Source organism: Stegodyphus dumicola, chromosome 2 (genome assembly GCF_044657685.1).
Source record: "Stegodyphus dumicola isolate Sdum_Otavi_A_Nest chromosome 2, ASM4465768v1".
Taxonomy (NCBI): domain Eukaryota; kingdom Metazoa; phylum Arthropoda; class Arachnida; order Araneae; family Eresidae; genus Stegodyphus; species Stegodyphus dumicola.
In genome coordinates, this window is record NC_140769.1 from 223,878,831 (window position 1) to 223,903,204 (window position 24,374).

The window sequence follows — 24,374 nt, forward strand, 5'->3', positions numbered from 1 at the left end:
GTTCAATTTTTGTTTTCATTACTGACTAACAGTGGAGTAGCTAGGGTGGGGCAAGGGAGGACATCTATCCCCGGGCGCAGAATTCAGGGGGCGCGAAATTGATGTTACAAAATTTTAGAATGAAATGTTTTCCGTTCTTGACACAGAGAAAGGGCGCGAAATCTTCAGTTGTCCCCGGGCGCCGAAAACCCTAGCTAAGCCTCTGCTGACTAATTAATAAAGCAAAGGATCAAATAAATCTTCGGCACCTTTATGCAAATTCATTTCACTGGACTTTGTATAAATGTACCCTTTGAGAAATGTGTGACAAGCGTTTCCGTAAAAAGATCTTGTTTTTCACAAAAGTGCCGAAAATTAATTCCATCCCCTGCATCATTAATTAATTCATCTGCAATGCCAATGAAAACCCCATTCGCATAAAAACCATTCGCATATTAAATTTTAACTTATCTCTTTACATTTTATATAATTTTAATTATTTAATTACTTTAATCTTTAATTATTTCAATAAATAATAATTATCTAATAATTTACAATTAAATTATAATTAATTATATAATAATTATTGATTAAATAACAATTTATAATTAATTTGATAATAATTAACTCTTTAATTTTAAAATTATTAATGAGTTTAATAGTCATTTTATTTATTTATTTACTCTTGTTCCTCTTTGCTGACAATCTTCCATAGGACTCCGGTACTTCTAATCTTAGAAATTAAGCCCTGAATTAAAGTTACGGTTAATAAAACTTAGCTGAATATTAAATACATGTATCAAATTTATTGAGAATAAAATTGAAGCTAACAGAATAATAATAATAAATTAAAAAATTTATTTACATGCATACAATTTTATGTTAAATATACAGAAAATTTTCATACGAGAATACAAGAATAAAGAATTGTTTTATTAAAGAATCTGGAAATAACTATAGCTTTTTCTTTAAAATTCAATAACTTTTAAAATTATAGTGATATTTATAAAAACATAACCAAAATAATTTGATTAAACATTCCTTTTACATATTAGGTCAACTAATATAACTCATGAAATGTTTCTGGTATAGAAAAAAGGATCCTTCTAAAAAATTTTTCTTTACATATATATATAACTATAAATGTATCAGTTCATATTTTCTATAATTATGTTTTATGAAAATATTCTTAAACTATTGAAAAGAATGAAATTTCCTTCGTTTTCAAATGATTATGAGATGGATTTTAATGTAATGCTGATAAAGAAGACATTTTTAACATTAAAACGGAAAAATCTAAAATAGCTAAAACTTACACACCTTGGATAAAAATTTGCGAGGGAAAAATTATAAATATTAATGAAAATAAAATTTTCATAGCACATAATTTTAGCATTTTAGTAAAAAATTATAAAAATTGCATCATTATACTTTACATACAGCCACTTTACTGAGATATTTATTTCAATATTAAATATATAAATTTCATGTTTCATTTCCTATTTATCTATTTTACTATCTTCTAATTTAACGTATTTTGTTTCAAATCTCAGATAATGCATTAATTCCAGATTCAGCAGCAATTACTTTCACAAAACATATATGAAATTAACAAGATGCTATTAATTTTGCATGAAGGCTTTCCATATAAAATTAACTTCTCAGATTTTCTACATTTATATAGTTCTATATAAAAAGAGCATCCATTTTGGAACCTAATATGACCAATATGAAGTAATAATACATAAGTTATAATTTTAATAGTCACAGCATACTGAGATATTACATTTGGCCACAGCCTGCATACCCAGTAATGCAATTATTACCATAGTCTTCATATCCAATGATGCAATCACTTTGCTTATCATATGATAAGCTTGCTTTAAATTGATTTCATTAAAGGGTCCAATAGAATACCTCCCATAGCTTTTCAGTTTATTGGCATCTAACTTTATGGCACTAAGCACAGCAACTGGAAAATTGGTCACAAGATTTGTGGCTTAATTGTCTGATTTTCCGAGATTTATTCCAAAGAGGAATGTCAGTCAAAATAAACTGGAACTGGGTTTGCTTGATCCAGCCACTTGCCCTGAAGATGGTTAGCTTGGCTGTTCACAGCTTAATGACACTAAAATGAAGCTTGCCGCAGGGTGGTGAATTTTACTGCATAACTAAGCAAATAGCTCCTTCACATTTACAAGTCTGCTGCTTCTGCACACCTAATCAGCTGGAAGGGATAAAAATTATAAACATAAATAATTACAAAATCAATTCACAATAAATTTTATATTTTAGTTAATTTATTTATTGAATAAAATAAATGTTAAAGTAATTAAAAAGCAGCACTGAATTAAAATATTAGTAATACTCATAGTGTAACAACACTGATACTGCAAATGATAAATTAAACGAGTATTGGGCAGAGTCGTAGCTAGGGTTTTCAGCGCCCAGGGACAACTGAAGATTTCGTGCCCCCTACTGCTCGCCAAGGATGGAAAACATTTAATTCTAAAATGTCGTAACATCAGTTTGGCACCCCTTGGATTCTGCACCAGGGGACAGATGCCCCCCTCTAGCTACGCCCATGGTATTGGGACTTTAAAGCATTAGAAATGAGTGAGTGTTGCATACAAAGGTTAGCATTTTGGATGCATAAATTCATGTCACACATAGAGAAAATTATGAAAACTTCCATGCAGCTAGTCTATTTGGCAGGATACAGAAGTAATAAACATGTTTAATAATGAAACATAACTGAATAAAAATATTCATAATTAATGAGGGGAAATTTATAGTTTTGTTACTTTTTATTTCAGTTAATATTTCTATTGTGAAAACTATCTGACTTAATACACTGTTCACTTTCTCTTTGCCAGTATTAAACATTAATTCTGAATTATAATAAATTTTCTAGCTGCTCTGTTATTCATTCACAATGGTAATGGCTTGAGTTAATTTCTTCTGTGTTTATTTCATTTATAACCTCCCAAAGTTTTCAACTACATTTTATCCTATAGTTCCAATCTGAGGTAATGTGGTGCAAATATCCAGTGTTAAACTGTCATAATAATAGTACTATAGACAACTGAAGTTAACAAGCACATATTGTAAAGCTTCAATCATATGCAGAAGTGATTTATATGCAAGTATATCTATATCATTTGGCCAATTTGAATTCAACAAAATAATCTAATTTTCATAACTTTCTCAATTTTCAGTGTCTGCAGATAATCAAAACCATTATTAAAGAGGGACTACTGCACATTATTGTTAAGAAATATATCACATTTACATTCTTCAGCTTTATTAGTTTTTAACTTTAACAAATTAATATTTAAGTACTAAAGATTAAATATAACACAGTTATAGCTCTGAAGCTATGTGACAGATGCAACGAGTGAAAGCTCTGAAGTCAGATCCCAATTAGTCTGGGTCGTATTTATTTTGCATATAAAACAATACATGTGAATTCTAGTTAAATAGAACCAATGACTAAAAAGCACTTGTTTTAAAAATACATAATAAAAAATGTAGTTTTCCTATTACGTATCGATACAAAATAGCATATTAAAGTAAATTCATAGCTGCCCGGATTGTATAGTGGTTAGGGAAGCCTGAGTACAATACCAAGGGACCCGGGTTCGAATAACGGACAAGGCATGGACGTAAATTGTTTGTCCCTTCATAAGAGGCAAAGGTGGGATGCCTATTAGGTGCCTCCATAATAAAGAGACCACCATATCTGGCCTTGGGCGTGGCCAATGCAGGCATAGGCAAGCGCCCGCCATTGGAAAAAAAAAGTACATGTGCAAGAAATGAAGTTATTCTGATGCTAATGGTTTCATAAAATTAATCATTCTTTTCTGATAACTCAATTCATAATTATAATGTGGGGAAAAAAGGAGAAATATAGAATATCAAATCCCATTTACTTTCCTGAACCAAAGTATGAAAGTAACAGCACAGTGTATAAAAATGTTGAGCAACTGCATCGTCTGTTAACACAATTATAACTGAAGTACTGTTTTGAAGAAGAGTATGGAGTTTTAGCGCAATTAGCATATACTTTGATGCTTCTTATTTCATTAAAGCTAATTCTTATAGATAGGCATAGTAATGTTTTGTTCATCAGCATTTTATGAATTATTGACAATTTCAAAACAAGTATAAATATGCAAAATAAAATAAGGAGCTGTATGACTTCAAGCTCATATAAATTGGAATACCTTATGTTGGAGCATTGCTGAACTCATACTTAAAACAGAATAAAATGATAAATGATAAAAAACACTACTATATATGCACTGTATGTTACTTTCCTGTTAAAGCAGACAGAGTCTGGATATATTTAAAAGTTACAAGTTACAAATTTGGCGATTCAATCAGCTTATTTTGTTATGGTGTCTTTATTAAACAATAATGAAATTTCACCTATGGATATTCTAATATACAGGGTGATTATAATTAAAGTTTAAGTTTCAAAACGCTATAAAAAAAGAACCACTCATGAAAATGACGTCAAATTTCAAAGGAATGTTATTGAAGAAGGCGGAAAGCGTATGGCAGAAGAAAAAATTTAGTTTCAAAAGTTAGCAACAGATGGCGCTGCAAGCGGAAGAAGACGTAAATTAAAATGTTAATTAAATTTCAGTGTTATAAAGCCGTCAGGTACCAGGCTGTTCCTCATTTTGCGTCTCAGACGTTCGCCATGGGTGTTTCACTGCAGGACCGCGCTCTGCTGGTAAAGCTGTATTACAAGAATGATGATTGTGCAAGAGTAGCTCTGCAAAAATTCAGGACACTGAAGGGTATAAAAGAAGGCATTGGTCCAATGAGTGTCGTAGGTCTAAAGAAAATGATGCAAAAATTCGAAACGACAGGTTCGCTTGATGTGCAGTCTGGTAGAGGGAGAAAACGAGTGCATTCGACGGTAGTTGAAGAAGTGGCCCCAGCATTACAGGAGGGGTCGGCCGGTGGTGTGCAACCGTGCAGTGCACGAGGAATTGCCCGAACATCGGACAGGCCTACGAGCACGGTGCTGAAAATTGTACGAAACATCCTGCAATGCTATCCGTACAAAATTGGCTATGTGCAGGAGTTGCTTCCGTCTGACCTGACAGCTAGGGAGACGTTTGCGTTAGAATTCCTGGCTCGCATGGAAGTGGATAATGAATGGCCGTGGAAAATTTTGTGGACAGATGAAGCCCATTTTTATCTGACACGATACGTGAATACCCAGAATTGTCGAATACGGGCAACAGAAAATCCATTGGCAACGCACCCCGTACCACTTCATTCTGAAAAGGTCGTGGTATGGTGTGGCTTTATGGCATCATTCATCCTACAACCATATTTTTTCGAGCAGACGGGTGCTTCCGGTCCTGTTATCGCAACCGTCAGTGGTCAGAGGTATGCGTCTCTTTTGCGCAACCACGTGATTCCAGCTCTGCAACAGCATGGATGTGTGTATGAAATCATTTTTATGCAAGATGGCGCTCCTCCGCACATTGCACATCCCGTGAAGCAGCTGCTGAAGCGCCATTTCGGAAATGCTCGAATTATCAGCCGTCATTTCCCTACAGCCTGGCCGTCCCGATCGCCTGATCTTACTCCGTGTGATTTCTGGCTGTGGGGATATCTGAAGGATGTTGTGTTCCGTGCTCCAATTGCAAATTAGCGGAATTAAAGGCACGCATTTCACAACACATTCTGAACATCACCCCGGAGACACTGCGATCCGTTGTGGAACATGCTGTTTGTCGCTTTCAACTTGTTGCACACAATGGTGGACACCATATTGAACATGTTTTGCGCCAGTCTCGCGACAGTTCCGAACTTCTTTGATGAATGGTTCTTATGCGGTACGTCGCCGCAAAACTCTTGAAACCGATTTGTCCCTTTCGATGTGATATGTACAGTCATGCAAATAAAATTATTCAACAATTCTAATTTGTCAATACGTTTTAATGTGTAACTTCCACCTTAGCCGTTGTTTTACGAATCATTTCTCGTCGTGATTCTGCCGCTTACAGCGCCATCTGTGGCTAACTTTCGAAACTAATTTTTTCTTCTGCCATACGCTTTCCGCCTTCTTCAATAACATTCCTTTCAAATTTCACATCATTTTCATCAGTGGTTCTTTTTTTATAGCGTTTTTAAACTTAAACTTTAATTATAATCACCCTGTATTTTAAGAACATTAGGCTTAAATAAAAAGTTAAACTTTACCTTTCTGGATTTTGGAAAGCCTAACAGATTTCAGTTCACAAAAGTCCCATTTATTGCTATTACAAAGCTTTCATTTTCATCGAGCAAAAGCTTTCATTGAAGGGCAGTTCAACCTGAAAAAAGAAATTAAATCACCATTTAAAATTTCATGATCAGGGTAACAATATAAAGGTTTAGCACTCGGCTTATAAATAATCCTGCTCTTTCAGAAAAATTTAATTGCCATGACAATAGATTTAAGTTGGTAATTTATTTCAATAAAAAAATGTTATGCACTTTCCAGGAAAAACATGAGCACACGTAAAGTATTTACCATATAACATATTCCTCAAAGTATAGAACAATGGCTTCAAATCACATTAATTAGAAAGTTTGATTTCATTTCTACTTTAACCAGGTTGCCTTCATGGCCATATGACATACAATATATTCTTTAAAATAAAGACTAATGTAACAGATTCAAATAACAAATTTAAAAGTTTTGCCCCATAAGTGAAAACATAACTTTGTGAAATAAATCTTGCATCCAATTTAAAGCCATGAGAACTGATGTTTGAGAAATACTAAAGAAGGTTTATTTATATTTTTGATGCATTAGACATGAACCTGATTTAATCAAAAAAACTTTAATATGGGGGATAGGTTGGAATAGCTTTAACTTCTTTGATAAGCATTTTTAGAACAAAATGTTTTAATGACAAGTAAATTTCCATCATTTGCAAATCATTATATTATTAGAAAATACATTTTAACGAGATACTAACAACTATGACATTTTATGCATAAAAAGAGTAAAAATTAAGCCAGTTATCATTTGGCTTTGTGGTGTCATCGAAGCTTTGCTTCTTCTCCCAGCATAAATTCTTTGGTGGTACACTACTATACTGTCAACAATATTATTTTCATATTAGTTCCACAACAGTAAATTAACTTGTTCCAGTTCAGAGTTTGAATGCGTCTGAAATGTTTTGTGCACAGTTTGAATTTAAGAAAAATCTCTTTGCTTCAGACTTATATTTTCAGCTTAATATTCTAATGATTTACTGTTTTTGAAATCGTATACTACAGCTATCCATTTGACTTTGAAGGGAAGATTAATAATTTTTATCTTCTTATATCCTACTCATACATCTTTCTTTCTGAGTAGCTATGTGCAGAGTTAAAAAATGTATAGACATATAAAAATAATAAGCATAGCTTAATTATTTTTATTGAGAAAAATTAAATGTGTATAGCTATATATGTAATAATACATAATTAAATTAGTCCAAATGATATTTAATGCATCTCCTTATCTATTTTAATATTTTCATTTAATATGTATTTAAATACACTAATCATTTTATCATTAGAATTCTAGTAAAAGTAAGAAAAAAGCTATAATAAATTAAATGCTGTTGTTGGTTTCATTTTAACTTTGCCCAGTTCGTCTTCATGGCCATGGCAATATGTATAACATATATAATACCTAAAAAAGCTGAACTTTTTGCTATGTTAATAATAATAATTTGCTGCATTGAAAAATTACATACTATAAGTAACTGTTCTCTTACCGTAATGTTCGAAAAATAAAAACAGAAAATTTCCCTTTTCCTCCTTCCAAACTTTATTTTTTAACTCCCAAAACCCCATAAACATTTTGCAAAAATATGAACTAATAATGATTTGCGATTTTCAAACTTTATTTTCTCTTACCGTAATGTTCGAAAAGTAAACAGAAAATTTCCCTTTTCCTCCTTCAGGAAAATTCCCTGTGTGGGTTGCTACAATTATCAGGGTTACCATATTCTGGCGCACATACGCTCACTTCTGATGTAAACAAATCCGAAATTTCGCCAAGCGCCGGTTATCTGAAAACTGCCGAAAAAATTTTAATTTAATATCTTCATAATTTTAGTATTTTTTACCATTTTACCCTTAAGACTAATTAAACTATAAAAGAGCATTTATGATTATAATTTTATTAAAAAATACAGTTTATTAAATCAACAGGTTGAAGAACAGCAAAGTTACTTCAATAAATTCCATGAAATAAAATTTTAAAGTAACATAGCAAATTTCTATGAGAGTCCTGCTTTACAAGCACATCTTATAGCTTCCAGAAAAAGGTTTTCCTTGAATTAGAAATTATAAAAATAGTGGCAAAGTGCCATATATCGCTAGTTTCTATTCCGTTCCGAATTTGCATTATTATGGGAACCATTTAAGACACTTTCATTTTTATGCCCGAGATGCTTATAATGATGATTTTTGCCAAGAAGAATGATACAGTTATAAGTGAAGATTTTTTTTTTTTAAATTGTACACACATGTTCATGCTTATAAAGTGTGCAACTCTTGCAAATTAAAAATCAAGTTTCTTTCAACACTGCTTAAAGAGCATAGAACAGTTTCTGGCTCTAGTGTAGAATTTGGTGCCCTCCGATTAGCAACAAATTTTCTTCAATTTTGGCGATGAAGCCCAATTTCTGTTTACCATGATTGTTTTAACGTTGATTGATTTAGCATCCTGATTTTTGTAAATGAAAATAGATCAATGTGTACATGGACAAAGCTAAGGCAGTGCACAATGCCTAGTTTGTGCAATTCTCCAATATTCTCTTAAGTGAAAATAGAGCGATGTGTACATGGACACCAGGTTTGTGCAATTCTTCGACTTCTTATTTTGGTTTTGTGTATGTTGCGACCATCTTAAAATTGTGCCTTCCTGGCACCGATCTTAGCATCAAAAAGGAATCGCAAAAAGAAAAAAAAAAAAAGGGGGGGGCCAACCAATTCTAACTTCTATCTAGTTTCTGAATATATATATACTATATTTTGAGTTTCTTACCTGCATAGAAATACCACAATACAGATTTATTTTTTCAAATGTCTTCTTAGGTACTTTACACACATGGAACTGCTCTACTTGATATGTTCAGGATTTGAAAGAATTTTATTTTACAAGACCTCATTTCCCTTTATCACTATAATATGTAATAACTGTATACTGCTTTAGAATGTTATACACTCGAGACATTTGATAATGCAGCTGGATAGTCATACTGAGAATATTTCCTCATAATAGATTTAATTAGATGAAAAATATGTAAAAAAATGGACCTGTCTAATTTGACTGCAGGTCTTTAGTATTTTAACACAAAAAAGAAATCACCTAATATATTATTTCATTACAGGTACAAGAAAGGCATTTCTATCATTAATTCAATAGCTTTGATTGTTAAACTCTGAAATATTTTCAGCACAAAGAAGATACAAGTTACAGTACACATATAGGATGAAGCATTTAGTCCTGCTCCAGAATTGCATCTCAGAAGTATGTCAAATTGGTAACAATCGTATGTTCACTACAGTGCATTTAACTAGCTAACAGATGTAGCACTGAATATGAGCGATACGAAAATCTGTGAAAAGTTATATCAAGGGTCAAAAATTCAAATTTCCGAAAAGGTGGAAGAAACACAAAACACATCATGGCATATTCTGAACAAAACAACAATTCCAGCTTCTTCAATCAAGGTCGGTATAAGCAGTTTTAGACTCTTTAAGATAGGATAGATAAGCAAATGTAGCTTCAAGTCAGCATTAGTTAAAAATGCAATTGAGGTAAAAACTTGCATAAATATAGTTTTTTGCTTTTTAAAAAAAATAATTAGATTATGATTTATTAGTATCAAATGACAATTCAAAAAACCTCTCCACAGCATCAGCAACACTCAATTTACCTTCAAATCTAAAATTCTGCCACTGAATGGCTCTTATTAAGAAGAATTCTCCCATCAATTAATACTGACAACTGTTGTGATTCAAACTGACCTGACCGCAAAAAATCAGATTTCTTTGCTGTGTACACAAATCTTTACTACACTGATAAATAAAATTTTGATACTAATTTAACATCTCCTCAAAAGAGCTTCTTTTCTGCTTAGATAAACAAATATATTTTTGAATTATTCTGCTGTCCAAATGAATTCTTACATACATGACAGATTTCTCTCTTCTGTCGATATGCATATCTTAATAATTCTTTATTAAAAATTAACTTATCCATACTTTATGCACAAGTCTTGTCTCCTGTGTGAATAAGCGTATGACTGTTTAAACTACTCTTCTGATTAAATGACATCTTACATACTTCACACACATGACCATTCTCTCCTGTGTGAATATGTGCATGAGTGCATGGGTATAAATTACCCTTCAGACCAAATGACTTCTTACATACTTTACATGAGGCGTCTCTTGTGTGTGACTAAGCATATGCTTGTTTAAAATATCCTTTTGTTTAAATGATTTCTTACATACTTCACACACATGAGGTTTCTCTCCTGTGTGAATAAGCATATGACTGCTTATATGAGACTTCTGACTAAAGGACTTTCTACATACTTCACACACATGAGGTTTCTCTCTGGTGTGACTAAGCAAATGCTTGTTTAAATAATTTTTTTGGTTAAATGACTTACATACTTCCCACACGAGGTTTCTCTCTGGTGTGACTAAGCATATGCTTCTTTAAATAATTTTTCTGTTTAAATGACTTCTTACACACTTCACACACATGAGGTTTCTCTCCTGTGTGAATAAGCATGTCTCTACTACATTTAGACTTCTCACTAAAAGATTTCTCACATACTTCACACACATGAGCTTTCTCTCCTGTATGAATAAGCATATGGGTGTTTAAAGCAGACTTCTGACTAAATGACTTCGTACATACTTCACAAATATGAGGTTTCTCTCCAGTATGAATAAGCATATGGGTATTTAAAGCAGACTTCAGACTAAATGACTTCTTACATACTTCACAAACATGAGGTTTCTCTCCTGTGTGAATAAGCATGTGTCTACTACATTTAGACTTCTCACTAAAAGATTTCTCACATACTTCACACACATGAGCTTTCTCTCCTGTATGAATAAGCATATGTGTATTTAAAGCAGACTTCTGACTAAATGACTTCGTACATACTTCACAAACATGAGGTTTCTCTCCTGCGTGAATAACTGCATGAGTGTTTAACTTACTCTTCAGACTAAATGACTTCTTACATACTTCACACACATGAGGTTTCTCTCCTGTGTGAGTACGCACATGCGTGTTTAAATGGTCTTTCCGTTTAAACGACTTCTTACATACTTTACATGCATGAGGTTTCTCAACTGTGTGAATACGTGCATGAGCATTTAAATTAGCCTTCAGACTAAATGACTTCTTACATACTTCACAAACATGAGCTTTCTCTCCTGTATGAATAAGCATATGGGTGTTTAAAGCAGACTTCCAACTAAGTGACTTCGTACAAACTTCACAAATATGAGGTTTCTCTCCAGTATGAATAAGCATATGGGTGTTTAAAGAAGACTTCTGACTAAATGACTTCGTACATACTTCACAAACATGAGGTTTCTCTCCTGTGTGAATAAGCATGTCTCTACTACATTTAGACTTCTCACTAAAAGATTTCTCACATACTTCACACACATGAGCTTTCTCTCCTGTATGAATAAGCATATGGGTGTTTAAAGCAGACTTCTGACTAAATGACTTCGTACATACTTCACAAATATGAGGTTTCTCTCCAGTATGAATAAGCATATGGGTATTTAAAGCAGACTTCTGACTAAATGACTTCGTACATACTTCACAAACATGAGGTTTCTCTTCTGTATGAATAAGCATATGGGTGTTTAAAGCAGATTTCTGACTAAATGACTTCGTACATACTTCACAAACATGAGGTTTTTCTCCTGTATGAGTACGCATATGCGTGTTTAAATGCTCTTTCCGTTTAAACGACTTCTTACATACTTTACATTCATGAGGTTTCTCAACTGTGTGAATATGTGCATGAGCATTTAAATTAGCCTTCAGACTAAATGACTTCTTACATACTTCACAAACATGAGGTTTCTCTCCTGTGTGAATAAGCATGTGTCTACTACATTTAGACTTCTCACTAAAAGATTTCTCACATACTTCACACACATGAGCTTTCTCTCCTGTATGAATAAGCATATGTGTATTTAAAGCAGACTTCTGACTAAATGACTTCGTACATACTTCACAAACATGAGGTTTCTCTCCTGCGTGAATAACTGCATGAGTGTTTAACTTACTCTTCAGACTAAATGACTTCTTACATACTTCACACACATGAGGTTTCTCTCCTGTGTGAGTACGCACATGCGTGTTTAAATGGTCTTTCCGTTTAAACGACTTCTTACATACTTTACATGCATGAGGTTTCTCAACTGTGTGAATACGTGCATGAGCATTTAAATTAGCCTTCAGACTAAATGACTTCTTACATACTTCACAAACATGAGGTTTCTCTCCTGTGTGAATAAGCATGTGTCTACTACATTTAGACTTCTCACTAAAAGATTTCTCACATACTTCACACACATGAGCTTTCTCTCCTGTATGAATAAGCATATGTGTATTTAAAGCAGACTTCTGACTAAATGACTTCGTACATACTTCACAAACATGAGGTTTCTCTCCTGCGTGAATAACTGCATGAGTGTTTAACTTACTCTTCAGACTAAATGACTTCTTACATACTTCACACACATGAGGTTTCTCTCCTGTGTGAGTACGCACATGCGTGTTTAAATGGTCTTTCCGTTTAAACGACTTCTTACATACTTTACATGCATGAGGTTTCTCAACTGTGTGAATACGTGCATGAGCATTTAAATTAGCCTTCAGACTAAATGACTTCTTACATACTTCACAAACATGAGCTTTCTCTCCTGTATGAATAAGCATATGGGTGTTTAAAGCAGACTTCCAACTAAGTGACTTCGTACAAACTTCACAAATATGAGGTTTCTCTCCAGTATGAATAAGCATATGGGTGTTTAAAGAAGACTTCTGACTAAATGACTTCGTACATACTTCACAAACATGAGGTTTCTCTCCTGTGTGAATAAGCATGTGTCTACTACATTTAGACTTCTCACATACTTCACACACATGAGCTTTCTCTCCTGTATGAATAAGCATATGGGTGTTTAAAGCAGACTTCTGACTAAATGACTTCATACATACTTCACAAACATGAGGTTTCTCTCCAGTATGAATAAGCATATGGGTATTTAAAGCAGACTTCTGACTAAATGACTTCGTACATACTTCACAAACATGAGGTTTCTCTCCTGTGTGAATAAGCATATGGCTCTTTAAAGTAAACTTCCGACTAAAGGACTTCTTACATACTTCACACACGAGGTTTTTCTCCTGTGTGAGTACGCATATGCATGTTTAAATGCTCTTTCTGTTTAAACGACTTCTTACATACTTTACATGCATGAGGTTTCTCAACTGTGTGAATACGTGCATGAGCATTGAAATTAGCCTTCAGAGTAAATGACTTCTTACATACTTCACACACATGACGCTTCTCTCCTGTGTGAATAAGCATATGGCTGTTTAAATTACCCTTCTGGCAAAATGTCTTCTTACATATTTCACATATATGAGGTTTCTCTCCTGCGTGAGTAAGCACATACATGTTTAAACTGAACTTTTGACTTAATGATTTCTTAAATACTTCACATACGAGGTTCTTCTCCTGTGAGAATAAGCAGATGATTGTCTGAATTAGTCTTTTAACTAAATGTCTACATACCTCACATATAAGAGCTTTCTTTCCAATTTGAATTAATATATGCATCTTTTAAGTGGTTTTTCGACTAAATGACATCATACAAATTTCACACATACGAGGCTTTTGTTCAGCATGGATATGCACGTGCTGTTTTAAATATTACCTCTTCAACATGATTTGTTACTTTGTTACAAACCCTGAACCTAGAACATGCTCCTCCTAAAACAGGCAATTTGCACTATATTGATAACTGTATTACATTCTTAATATAACTTGCTACGTATCTCGTGAATTTCATCCTCTGAAGGAATGTAAAACTGGCTGCTAAACAGAAATTTCGGTAAAAGTAGTTTTAAGTTGGTTTATTCTAGCATTTCATGCCTGATGTAAATACCATTTTTCTTCGTAAAAGGATAAACACAAATTATTTATGTGACGTATATGGTGCTTGCTATTAGGACACCTTAAGAATGCCTTCATTCACAATAATGTTTAATTGAAAATTTATTTCTTATAGTTCACAAAAATAAGACTTCCTGCCCAATCACATAAACATGTTTAAACAGGAATTTGTAAAACTGTGTCACATATGGTATGTTACGACTACCTGAAATTTTTGTACAGTAGCTACCCAATGATTTATAGGTTAAAGAAGTTACATGATACGTTAGAAATTTAGTAACAACTCTTAAGCTTACACGGAAAAAAAGTAATCGGCTTTCAAGCTTTGAATACTAAACAGCATGAATTACAATTCAGCATGAAGTAAACTTTAATTGAAGAGTCACATCATAGTTTTAAAACAGCCACTTTCATTAAAAAAAACTATAACTGCGGTAATTATTCAAATAATAAAATCAGTTTCAACGAAAAGAAAACTTATCACATCAGACAACAATTACAGCGGACTAACGTCTTAAAACTACAGCTGGAGCAAACCGCATGTATTCGTTACTGAGTAACGGGTACATCGGTTGACTCGAAGTACCGATTCGGTACTCACAAATTCATTTCGTTACTCGCATCTCTTCGTTACTCGCATCTGTCATACGATGCGGTTTGTTCGAGTACGAATGATGCGGTTTCTATGCGAATACGAATGATGCGGTTGCTGTTCGAATATGAATGATACGGTTGTGTCACAATGCACTCATATTTTTCATAGATAATTTTGAATTTTTTTGGGCATCGGGCAAACTCTTGTTTACATTATGTGTTTTAGTTGAAATACTATTTAGTTGTTGATATTTAAGAAAATGAGCAATTTTGATAGCGTGAAGCGTTATTTTGTATTTGCTTTTTACTATTGCTATTTATGTTTGTAATTTGAAAATTTAGATGATTCATCTTTTTTTTTTTTTTTTTTTCCCTTGAGCGTGCCATAGTCAGATTTTATTGATTTTAAATATTTATATACTGCACTTAGGTATTGTTTATATAAGAATATGTAGGTTAATATAGGTTCTTTACTTCCTTGTATCCAATAAAATCGCAGCAATTATTGTAATCGAGAAAACTTTTGGGTATCATATTTTAACGAAAATATCTGTTTTTGACGATTACGGAATCCATGTGAATTATTTTTTGGGCTGACGCCTGTACGTACGAACACAATGAAAAACTCTCTCTCTCTTTTTTTTTTTTTTTTCAAAAAACTTATTGTTAAATGTAATCCCATTTACTCTAAGCTGATACTTATGACTAATGATTATGAGCCTAAGTTGATATTTGAAAGGGATTTTTTTCGTGATGTGTAAGTACGTATGTATGCATGTTGCACAACTCAAAAACGGTTAGTTATAGAACGTTGAAATTTTGTATATGGGTCCGTTATAACATCTAGATGTGCACCTCCCTTTTTATTGCAATCGGTAATACTACCAAACGTAAATATGTATATATATATCAAATAAATTATAATTAAATGTAAAGTACATATATATATGTCCTTATAATAAAATGTAAAGTACACACACACATATATATAAATGTAAAATAAAAGCCAAGTAAGGCGAAAATAAAAGCCTTGGCTTTTATTTTATTTAATTATCACTAAATAAGTTACTTGACTTTTATTTTCGCAATCATTGGTTGTAGTCAGGACTTAATTTTTAAAATTAGAAGTGCTGGAGCTCTATGGAAGGCCATCAGGAAAGATGAATAAATAAATAAATAAAAATAAAATAACTATTACAATAATAAAATAATTAGCAACTAGAATATTAAATTATTATTATTATAATTCAATAAAAATTTAAAGACAAATGAAAATTTAATTAATTCTTAAATTAATGATGAATAACTAAGTAATGAAATAAAATACCAGACATCGTCTTGTTTGGGGGCTGTAGCTAAAATTACAATTTAAGAACTAAGCCGAGCATTAGATAAATTTAGGCTTTTGATGAGCAAATAATGAACTGTTTACCAGAGTATAGATAGAAATTTGGTTATGTAGCCCATTCTTCTAAAACGACGTTTCGTAGCTACCTTCCACCACCAATTCCTTTTTTTTTCCAGTTTCGGTTTATTCGGTTACAGCAAAGCACACTAGGCTATTGCCTACGGGGAGGGAGGCCTTCGTGTAGGATTTTTTAAAGAGAACTGACTCATATGCAAGTTACACACGGGAATAACAATGAAAACGCCCGTGCAGCTAGCCGTTAGCCAGGAATTGAACCCCGGACCGAACTATTAGTGCTCAGCAACTTTACCGCTCGAGCTCTGGTGGGCTCTTTTTTTTCATTCGCTGTTTGAAAAACGGGTGTTCACTTTACGATAAAGTAAGCACCCGTTTACTTCAATTAAAATGGGTTAGACGATATGACTCTTCCTACTTTAATCTCACTTAGCTTTTGATTTCTAATATTGATTCAATGTTTTCAGTAGACAAAGTATTCTGATTAGAATAATAGATTTCAAACATGTTCAAAAGTTGTGTATCTGAATATAATTAGGTTTTTATAACATAGGACATATTTTATTAGTTTCACATAGTTCTAAAGCAACTGAACCACAGCAACTAAAGATACATTCGATACTCACGTCACGAGATTTCTCTGAGTTGTAGTAACAAAACACACAAGCGTCTACCCCAGGGGTCGGCAACCTGCGTCTCTTTTGATGTAAAGTTGCGGCTCTCCAGTTCCATACAGAAAAATTAATAATTTATTATGAAAACCCTTAAAAAATAAGAAAATATATTTTTAAGTACCTAATTTCTCAATAGCTTCTATTTATCATAATCGTTAATTACGCTTAACATGACCGTGATGAGATAAATTTGAGCATTAATACTGTACTGTTAATTTGAACTATTGTTCATTTTTTCAGCTTCGCCGTCAGCATGGCAGCTGGTAAAAAAAGAGAACTGAAAAGAAAACCGAGAATTCAATCAGGATTGGGCGGAGTCCTTGCATTCATATGCAACGCAGATGGCCTTCCAAGTTGTGTAGTTGCTTGCAAAGTTCTTTTTATAATAATTTAAAAGGCAAAAAGCAAAAGCAAGAATGTATTTTTTTTCATATATGACATCTTTATAATTCTTTGGGCACAGCTTTAGTATTAGTCCTTTTTGGCGCGATTCTATTTGGCGACTTCTTTTCGCGCGATTAATGACAAATTATGGTAACCCTGTTGTTTACTGTTTATTTATGGTAATCCTAAAGCAGGAGTCCGTGATTTCAGTTCAGTACTCCCCTTTTTTTTCTGTGCAGTGAGCTCGGGATCGTTCGATTGGGATTTTTATTATTTTTTATGGTTTGTATTTCAGGTAAGATTTTTCTATTTTGTCAGTATGCCTTCCGTTCTAAGTGTGTTTATTAAGTATCAGGGTTTGCTACAGAGTACGGTTAGTTGGACTTATTCCAATAACAATCCAACTTTAGGGAAACAGGGGTTTCCAAATAGGAATTTTGTCACGGCTTTGTATAACAACAGGGATGTATTTCTTGACTTTTTGAGGGAAGCTGATTTAGTGAAAATTTAGTATGTTTGAAGTGTGGAGGGCTTATGAAGCTTGGTCCTAAAAAGACCGTTTCAGATGGCTGTGCTTGGATTTGTAGGAAAGTTAACGAAGGAAAGGTTTGTGGGGCTCAAAAGTCCTATAGATATGGTTTGGTTTTCATGCAGTAAGCTGAAGCTGGAAGAGATATTTCATTTAACGTTTGAAACAGTTAGGGGGACCCGAACGTGAGATATTGTTGACGATTTTGGCTTCTCGTCAGCTACTCTTACGTCAGTTCGTTAATGAAGTGAATCTCGATCACGTTGAGCTGACGTCCGAGAAAATAGGTGGTGTAGGCAGGATCGTTGAAATTGACGAATCTAAATTTGGCAAGAGGAAGTATCATAGAGGGCATTGGGTGGAGGGTCAGTGGGTTTTTGGCGGGGTGGAAAGAAGATCAGGTAAGATTTTTCTAGTTGCAGTACCCGATCGAACACAGGATACATTATTAAATGCAATCAGAGAATGGATAGAACCGGGTACACTAATTTACAGTGACTACTGGAAGGCATACGACGTTATTTCAAGGGAAGGTTTTGATCACTTAAACGTGAATCACTCGATCCATTTTTAAGGATCCTGTGACAGAGTGTCACACGAACACAATGGAAAGCACATGGAGGCATGTGAAAAGTTCTTTGCCGTCTTATAATCGGCAAAATGACTTCTCGTTTTATTTAACTGTGTACATGTTTAGGCATTCGTGCAAGGAGAAGAATATAAATGCGTTTATTGCATTTCTGGAAATTATCAGGGAAGTAAATTGGGAGAATTTTAGGTATGTCCTTTAGTGGGGTATGATTTGATGAATTTCATGTTTACATTTGCTTTCCATTGTACTCGTGATTAAATGTGATAATTTGTGCAATATTATAATCAAGAGTTTATTTTTTAAGATTGTTATTTAGTATAGATCTAATTTGTGTTGGCATTCCGCTATAAATGTGATAATTTGTGCAATATTATAATCAAGAGATAATTTTTTAAGATTGTTATTTAGTTTCATTGGCGATCCTCCCCGTCAATGTGATATTTTGTGCGATATAATCAAGAGTTTATTTTTACAAAGTCCCGAAACGGTATTTTTACTTTGATAATTTTTGGAGTATACAATCAAGAGCTTATGTTTTAAGAATGTTATTTAGTCCAGATATATCTTTCGTTGAACGGTTGTGTTGACGATCCGCCATTTTTTCCAATCGTCATTGTCGGGTCTGCCTCGGCGACAAAATTTTGTCGCCAAATCAAAAATTCGCCGAAAAGACCTATACTAAAGCTGTTCCATTCTTTGTAGCGCTCACTAACTCCTTATTGATTTCAGGCATGACGACCTTAGAAACTAAACTGAAACTAAAGGTGAAGTGAAAGTCGTTATTATCTAGTAGAAGTAGTTGTAGTTATTATGGCCAATAATAATTGTTGCCTACATCACTCCCCTACCAGTAAGAAGAGAATTAATCTAAACAATTTTTGACCCACCCATTCGTATTATTATTTCCTTCTTCTTCTTCTTCTTCTTCAGGATCGATCCAACTTTGTAAGTCCATATAATCCTTCCATACGGGAAAGGCTGGATCCTCCCCAATTTGTCTTGAAACTCTTGAAGTCTCTTTAGGATGAGTGGGAGGATCCACGATGTCTGAACCCGGCTGAGATTCTATTTCCATGACCTCTGGACACGTTGGAACTTCTGGACCCGGCTGAGATTTTATCTCCATGACTTTTGGACATGTTGAAGCTTCTGGACCCGACTGAGATTCTATTTCCATAACCTTTGGACACTTTGGAACTTCTGGAGCCGGACGAAGTTGGACGACCTCCATAATCTCTGGACACGTTGGAGAAGAAGAAGAACATTCCAGGTTCTTGGATGAATCTTCCCCGTCAGGCATGTTACGATAAGTCGACCGTTTTTAATCGGTAATTTTTCTCTTCTTCTTCCTCTTTTTCCTCCTCCTCCTCATCTTCAATGGTGATGATTTCGATTACTTTCCGTTGACTCGTTCCGGCCAGTACGGTTTGATCCATCTCCACTTATCATCTAAAGGAGGGATGGGAGAAAGTGGCCGTGGTTCCTCTCGAAACATCATCGGCGTTTGAAAAAGAATCTGTTTTTTTATTTGTTTCCAAAGCGTCCACGGGCATCAATCCACGAAAAAGAGGCTCTTCTGGATCGTGAGGATGAGGCAGCTCGTTTTCGGAAGAATGACATAGTTTTGGAAAGGTCTTAAAACATCTTTCTTAAATTTCGTCCTGTCGGCTATGTTAAAACTTCTTTCCTGGAGATGGAGCGACGAGGATTCGTAATAGACGATGGGGGAAGCTGTGGTCTGAACAATATGCACTTCGTCCTTGGCCGTCGTTCTGACTCCAAACGTAAAATATCTTTTCGTGAGAAAAATATTCCTCCATCGAAAACTCATGCGGGGATCCGTATACCTCCGATCTGTTTGAATAGGCCGTCTCAAAGCTCGATTCACCGGCACCAAGAGATGAGTGATTCCTCTTTCGTTTGTTGAGATTGGAAAAAATTCCTATACAGGTTTTGAACGAGCAAGTCAGAGGATCCGACATCCTGCTTGAAAGAGACGATGGCTCGATGAGTGGGTAGATGTGGAATAAATTTGGCAGAATGACATGCCAGGAAGATTTTCAGGTTTGTGATTTCCTTGAGCGTTTTCAAATCCTCTTTACCCGAAATGGGTTGAGTCGGAAAAACATCGAACAGCGACATGGCTCCTAATGGGAAAAAAATTCATCTCGCTCAGTGCTCTCCGCCTTCTTATATACACACACACACACACACACACACGTAGAATCTCTATGACATCATAGTTTCATTCATTGTTTTTAGTTTGAGTGGGTCGGAATGCGGAAGTGAAAGTCATCAAGAACTTACCATGAACTTCCCGAATTTATTTTTTCAGTTACCCTTTCACTATCCCAAGGGATTTTTCAAAATGTGCGGGATATCATATCGTGGGGAGCTACCACAAGATGCGGCATTACTTTCTGGCCGACGAAAAAATTTTCATGGCTCGTGAAATTTCAACTTTGGATTCACAAATTTTGTCGATGAAAGGAGCCAAATATCATTATACGTCTACCTTTCTAACCCTCCCGCAAATGAACCATAACGTGAATTGTCTTCAGAAGAAAAAGGGGATTCTCGTTCATTTTAGCGATTGGTTGCCCAAATTTCTGCACGAAACTCTCTCGATCGTGAGGACTGGGAAGAATCCATATTATATTCTCGAGAACAATCATCTGAACGAGACCACGACTTTTCAAAAAATTATCGAGCAGGAAAATATAGAATGGTTGAAAAGCTACCCTATCTCTCTCACCGATGATGATGAAGATGAGGAGGAACCTGTTCAGAAGAAGAAAAAGTCTATCCTTATCCATGAGGAAGAGGACACGAAGGATTCTGTTCAGATTCATCTCCTTCCTTTGTCAAACCCCTTCGAGAACGAAAAATCAATCCCTTTGTCAAGACCCCTCAAGAATGAGGAAGGACCTGCCCTCCTTTTGTCAAGATCTCTCGAAGAGGAAAAACCTCTCGATTTGTCAAGACTCTCCGAGGATAATGAACCGAAACTTTTCTCCCTTTGACAAGACCCCTCAAGGAGGAGGAGGAGGGACCGCTCAATATCTCAAAACAGGATTCTCCTATATCTCTTGAGGATCCGACAGAAATCATTCCTACTGAAAAACAATGTAGGGACGATCCTCAGAAAAGACCCTCTGATGAAACTAGGCTTCTCTTCCAAAAACGACTCTGCAATAATAATAATATGACATCTTCTTCTCAACAGGATCCTAGAGAATTTGCAGATAAATGCATTCAAACCAATTCCTTTATAGTAACATTTTTGATGGGAGAACCTCTGTATTAGCTTTGGGAGGGAAGGAAAAATGAGATTCTACAATGTTTGTATGACAGTTTAGGAAAAAAAGGGAGGAGATGGGAAGCAAAATGAAAAAACTTGTGAAAATCAATGGGTATGTCTGGCTCAGAATGAAAAAAAGTAATAAATAGATCAGGAAAAGCTCATTCTTAAAAAAAAGGTGCTGTCTTGCCAATCGAAAAATCGAGTCGGCTGGGAAAAAATTTCTGACAGCCAGAAAAATATTTTCTCTGGCTCAGATTTAAAAAAAACAAAAAAAACTTTTTGTTAATTTTTATGATGTCTTAGACATCATAAAAATTAACTTGACATCCCCTATTTTGGATCGAATCAGGTCTCAACATGTTTCAACATGCTTCTAAAGCAGATTTCCAAGAAAAAGATGACTCATTCTTTTCTTAGAAATCTATTTTTAGAAAGGGGAGACATCATTCCCAGGCTAGACATAAAACAGAGTTTTGTTTCATTCAGGAATTTATTTAATGCGAAATGGTGTGATTAATCAATGAAGTCTCTTTTATAGCAGTACAGATTATTATTCAATTCTTCCAAGTATAAATTGGGATTTCTAATAGAATTTTATATATTTACTTTGTCTGCCAATTTCGCCATTTTAATTAACAAATGCTAATTTTTATTGAAGATGATTGGCAATGCCAAGAATCTTCAATAGTATTCAAATTCTCTAGACTAGCATTTCAAATAAAGCTAAAAGCAAGCATAAATATTTTATACAAAATTTATCTCTCGACTTCACTTTCAACATCAAATATTCTCGAAATCTTTATCCAGTGGAGGAAATGTCCCTTATGACAAAAAATAATAGCTTCGATTTCAGAGAGCATTTAATATGCTGTAGAAAGACACAGTTTTATTTTTTTTAAAAATAAATCAAACGTTTAGTCGGAATATTTAAGGAACTGTGCTAGGAATGGCTGTGCATACAAAACGAATTAAACGAATGTTTAATTCCTTTTATATACTTATTTAATAGAAACAAATTATTTTTATTAATTTAACATTTTTACTAATGAGTCAAAACTAAATATAACTACAAAAATACTAAAACAAATAGAAAGGAAACCATATTTTTCCAGTTCCAATACTAATAATGTCCGAGTTAGGACTAATTTCTTTCAATTAAGTGATAATTTAGTTTCTATGGTTTGTAATATTTATGAACAATTAAATTCTTGAGTTTTTGTACAGTTTAAAATTTTTTGACTCACAAGATATTAAAAAAAGCAATACAGTATAACAGTTTTCTTCAAGTATTTAAGTAATCACGAATTAAAAGCTACATTTAGGGCATAACATTTCTTTTTAGAACTTAGAGACATTTGTGTAATTAAAATGGGCCTTTCATTTGGAACATTCAACAAGGTTCAATATTTGAAGTCGAAGCTTTATCACTTGTACACTATACAGTGTACTATTCTGTATCGTGTTGCCAAACTCTTAACAGCTGCTAAACTATATATTATTAAAACGGGTATTAATTTAGATTATAGCTCCGCGATATTGTAAGTTAGACTGATCATGGATTAATTGAGCCCCCGTTTACAAATTAAGAAGAATATTACCAACTAACTTAATATTATGAACTTACTCCAACTTTCACTGAATGCCGAGATCAGCATGAAATGTTCAAGCCGCGTTCCGGCCGTCAGAACTTCGTGTCCCATAGAAGGGTGCTTCAAGTAAAATGAGCGCAGAACAGTATGTCCAGGAGGAAAAGTTAGAAGGTGGCAAAGGGCAAAAACTGATACTTTGATATCAAGGTATTCAGCCCCTGATTAGATAATTAACTTGTTGCAATCGTTTGCGAGGTTGAGATCTTTATGAACCAAAGATGTGTATGTGAGTGTTTGTCATCAAAGTTTGAGAACGAATTAACACTTGAACGCCAAGTTTTCGGTTTTATCCGTTTTGTGCACTCTCTGGGAGTTTTTCACTAAACTCATTAAGCAACTTATGGTCTCGTTCATTCACTTTCCCAATATTGTTGTAAGATTAGGTTGAAATTATAATATTCCTCTTTTCTGCCTCAGAGCTTTGAATGCGACCCAATGTTCTATGGTAATTAATGCTCTTCTGGATGAGTACTATAATCCCTCCTAATTTGTAAAAACTATTTAGAATCACCCTGTATAATCACAGGGACAAAAGGTAGATTAGTGCTTCTAATGAAATGCAAAATTTTACAAGAAGCTCACTCACCCTATATATTAAAACAAAACGGGAAACTTTATGTACGATTACCCGATCATGCCTTATTATGTAAATGATTCATGATGTGTTAACGCTCTTAAGAACATTGTATGTCTTTAACACGTCTTCCACGAAAGCATTCCTTTCTCTAGGTAGTTACATAGGCCCTACGGACGCTTTTCTACACTGAAATGAAACCAAAATGTTTTTGGTAGCAATTATAAATATATTATGCTAAAAGTGAAGCAAATTTACAGGATATGATATTTGAAACAAAGCACGCAATCAGCTGCAAAAAACAAAAACATTAAAGTTGTTTCTCAGCAGGGCCGGACGGGGGTGGGGCAGGTGAGGAAATAGAAAGAGTGCCAAATAAGCTATTCGATCAAAAATTCAGAAATTTATTTTTGAAACTTCTGATTT

The 24,374-nt window shown here is 34.2% G+C and overlaps 1 protein-coding gene across 1 annotated transcript; it reads right to left on the bottom strand.

Moving 5' to 3' along the window:
* Positions 1-10,520: 10,520 nt before the first annotated feature.
* On the bottom strand, positions 10,521-14,510 carry LOC146998885 (uncharacterized). Its single transcript, XM_085811813.1, has one exon. It carries the CDS (start codon positions 13,385-13,387, stop codon positions 10,670-10,672), a length of 2,718 nt encoding a protein of 905 aa, XP_085667939.1. The 5' UTR covers positions 13,388-14,510; the 3' UTR covers positions 10,521-10,669.
* Between the last annotated feature and the right edge of the window lie 9,864 nt (positions 14,511-24,374).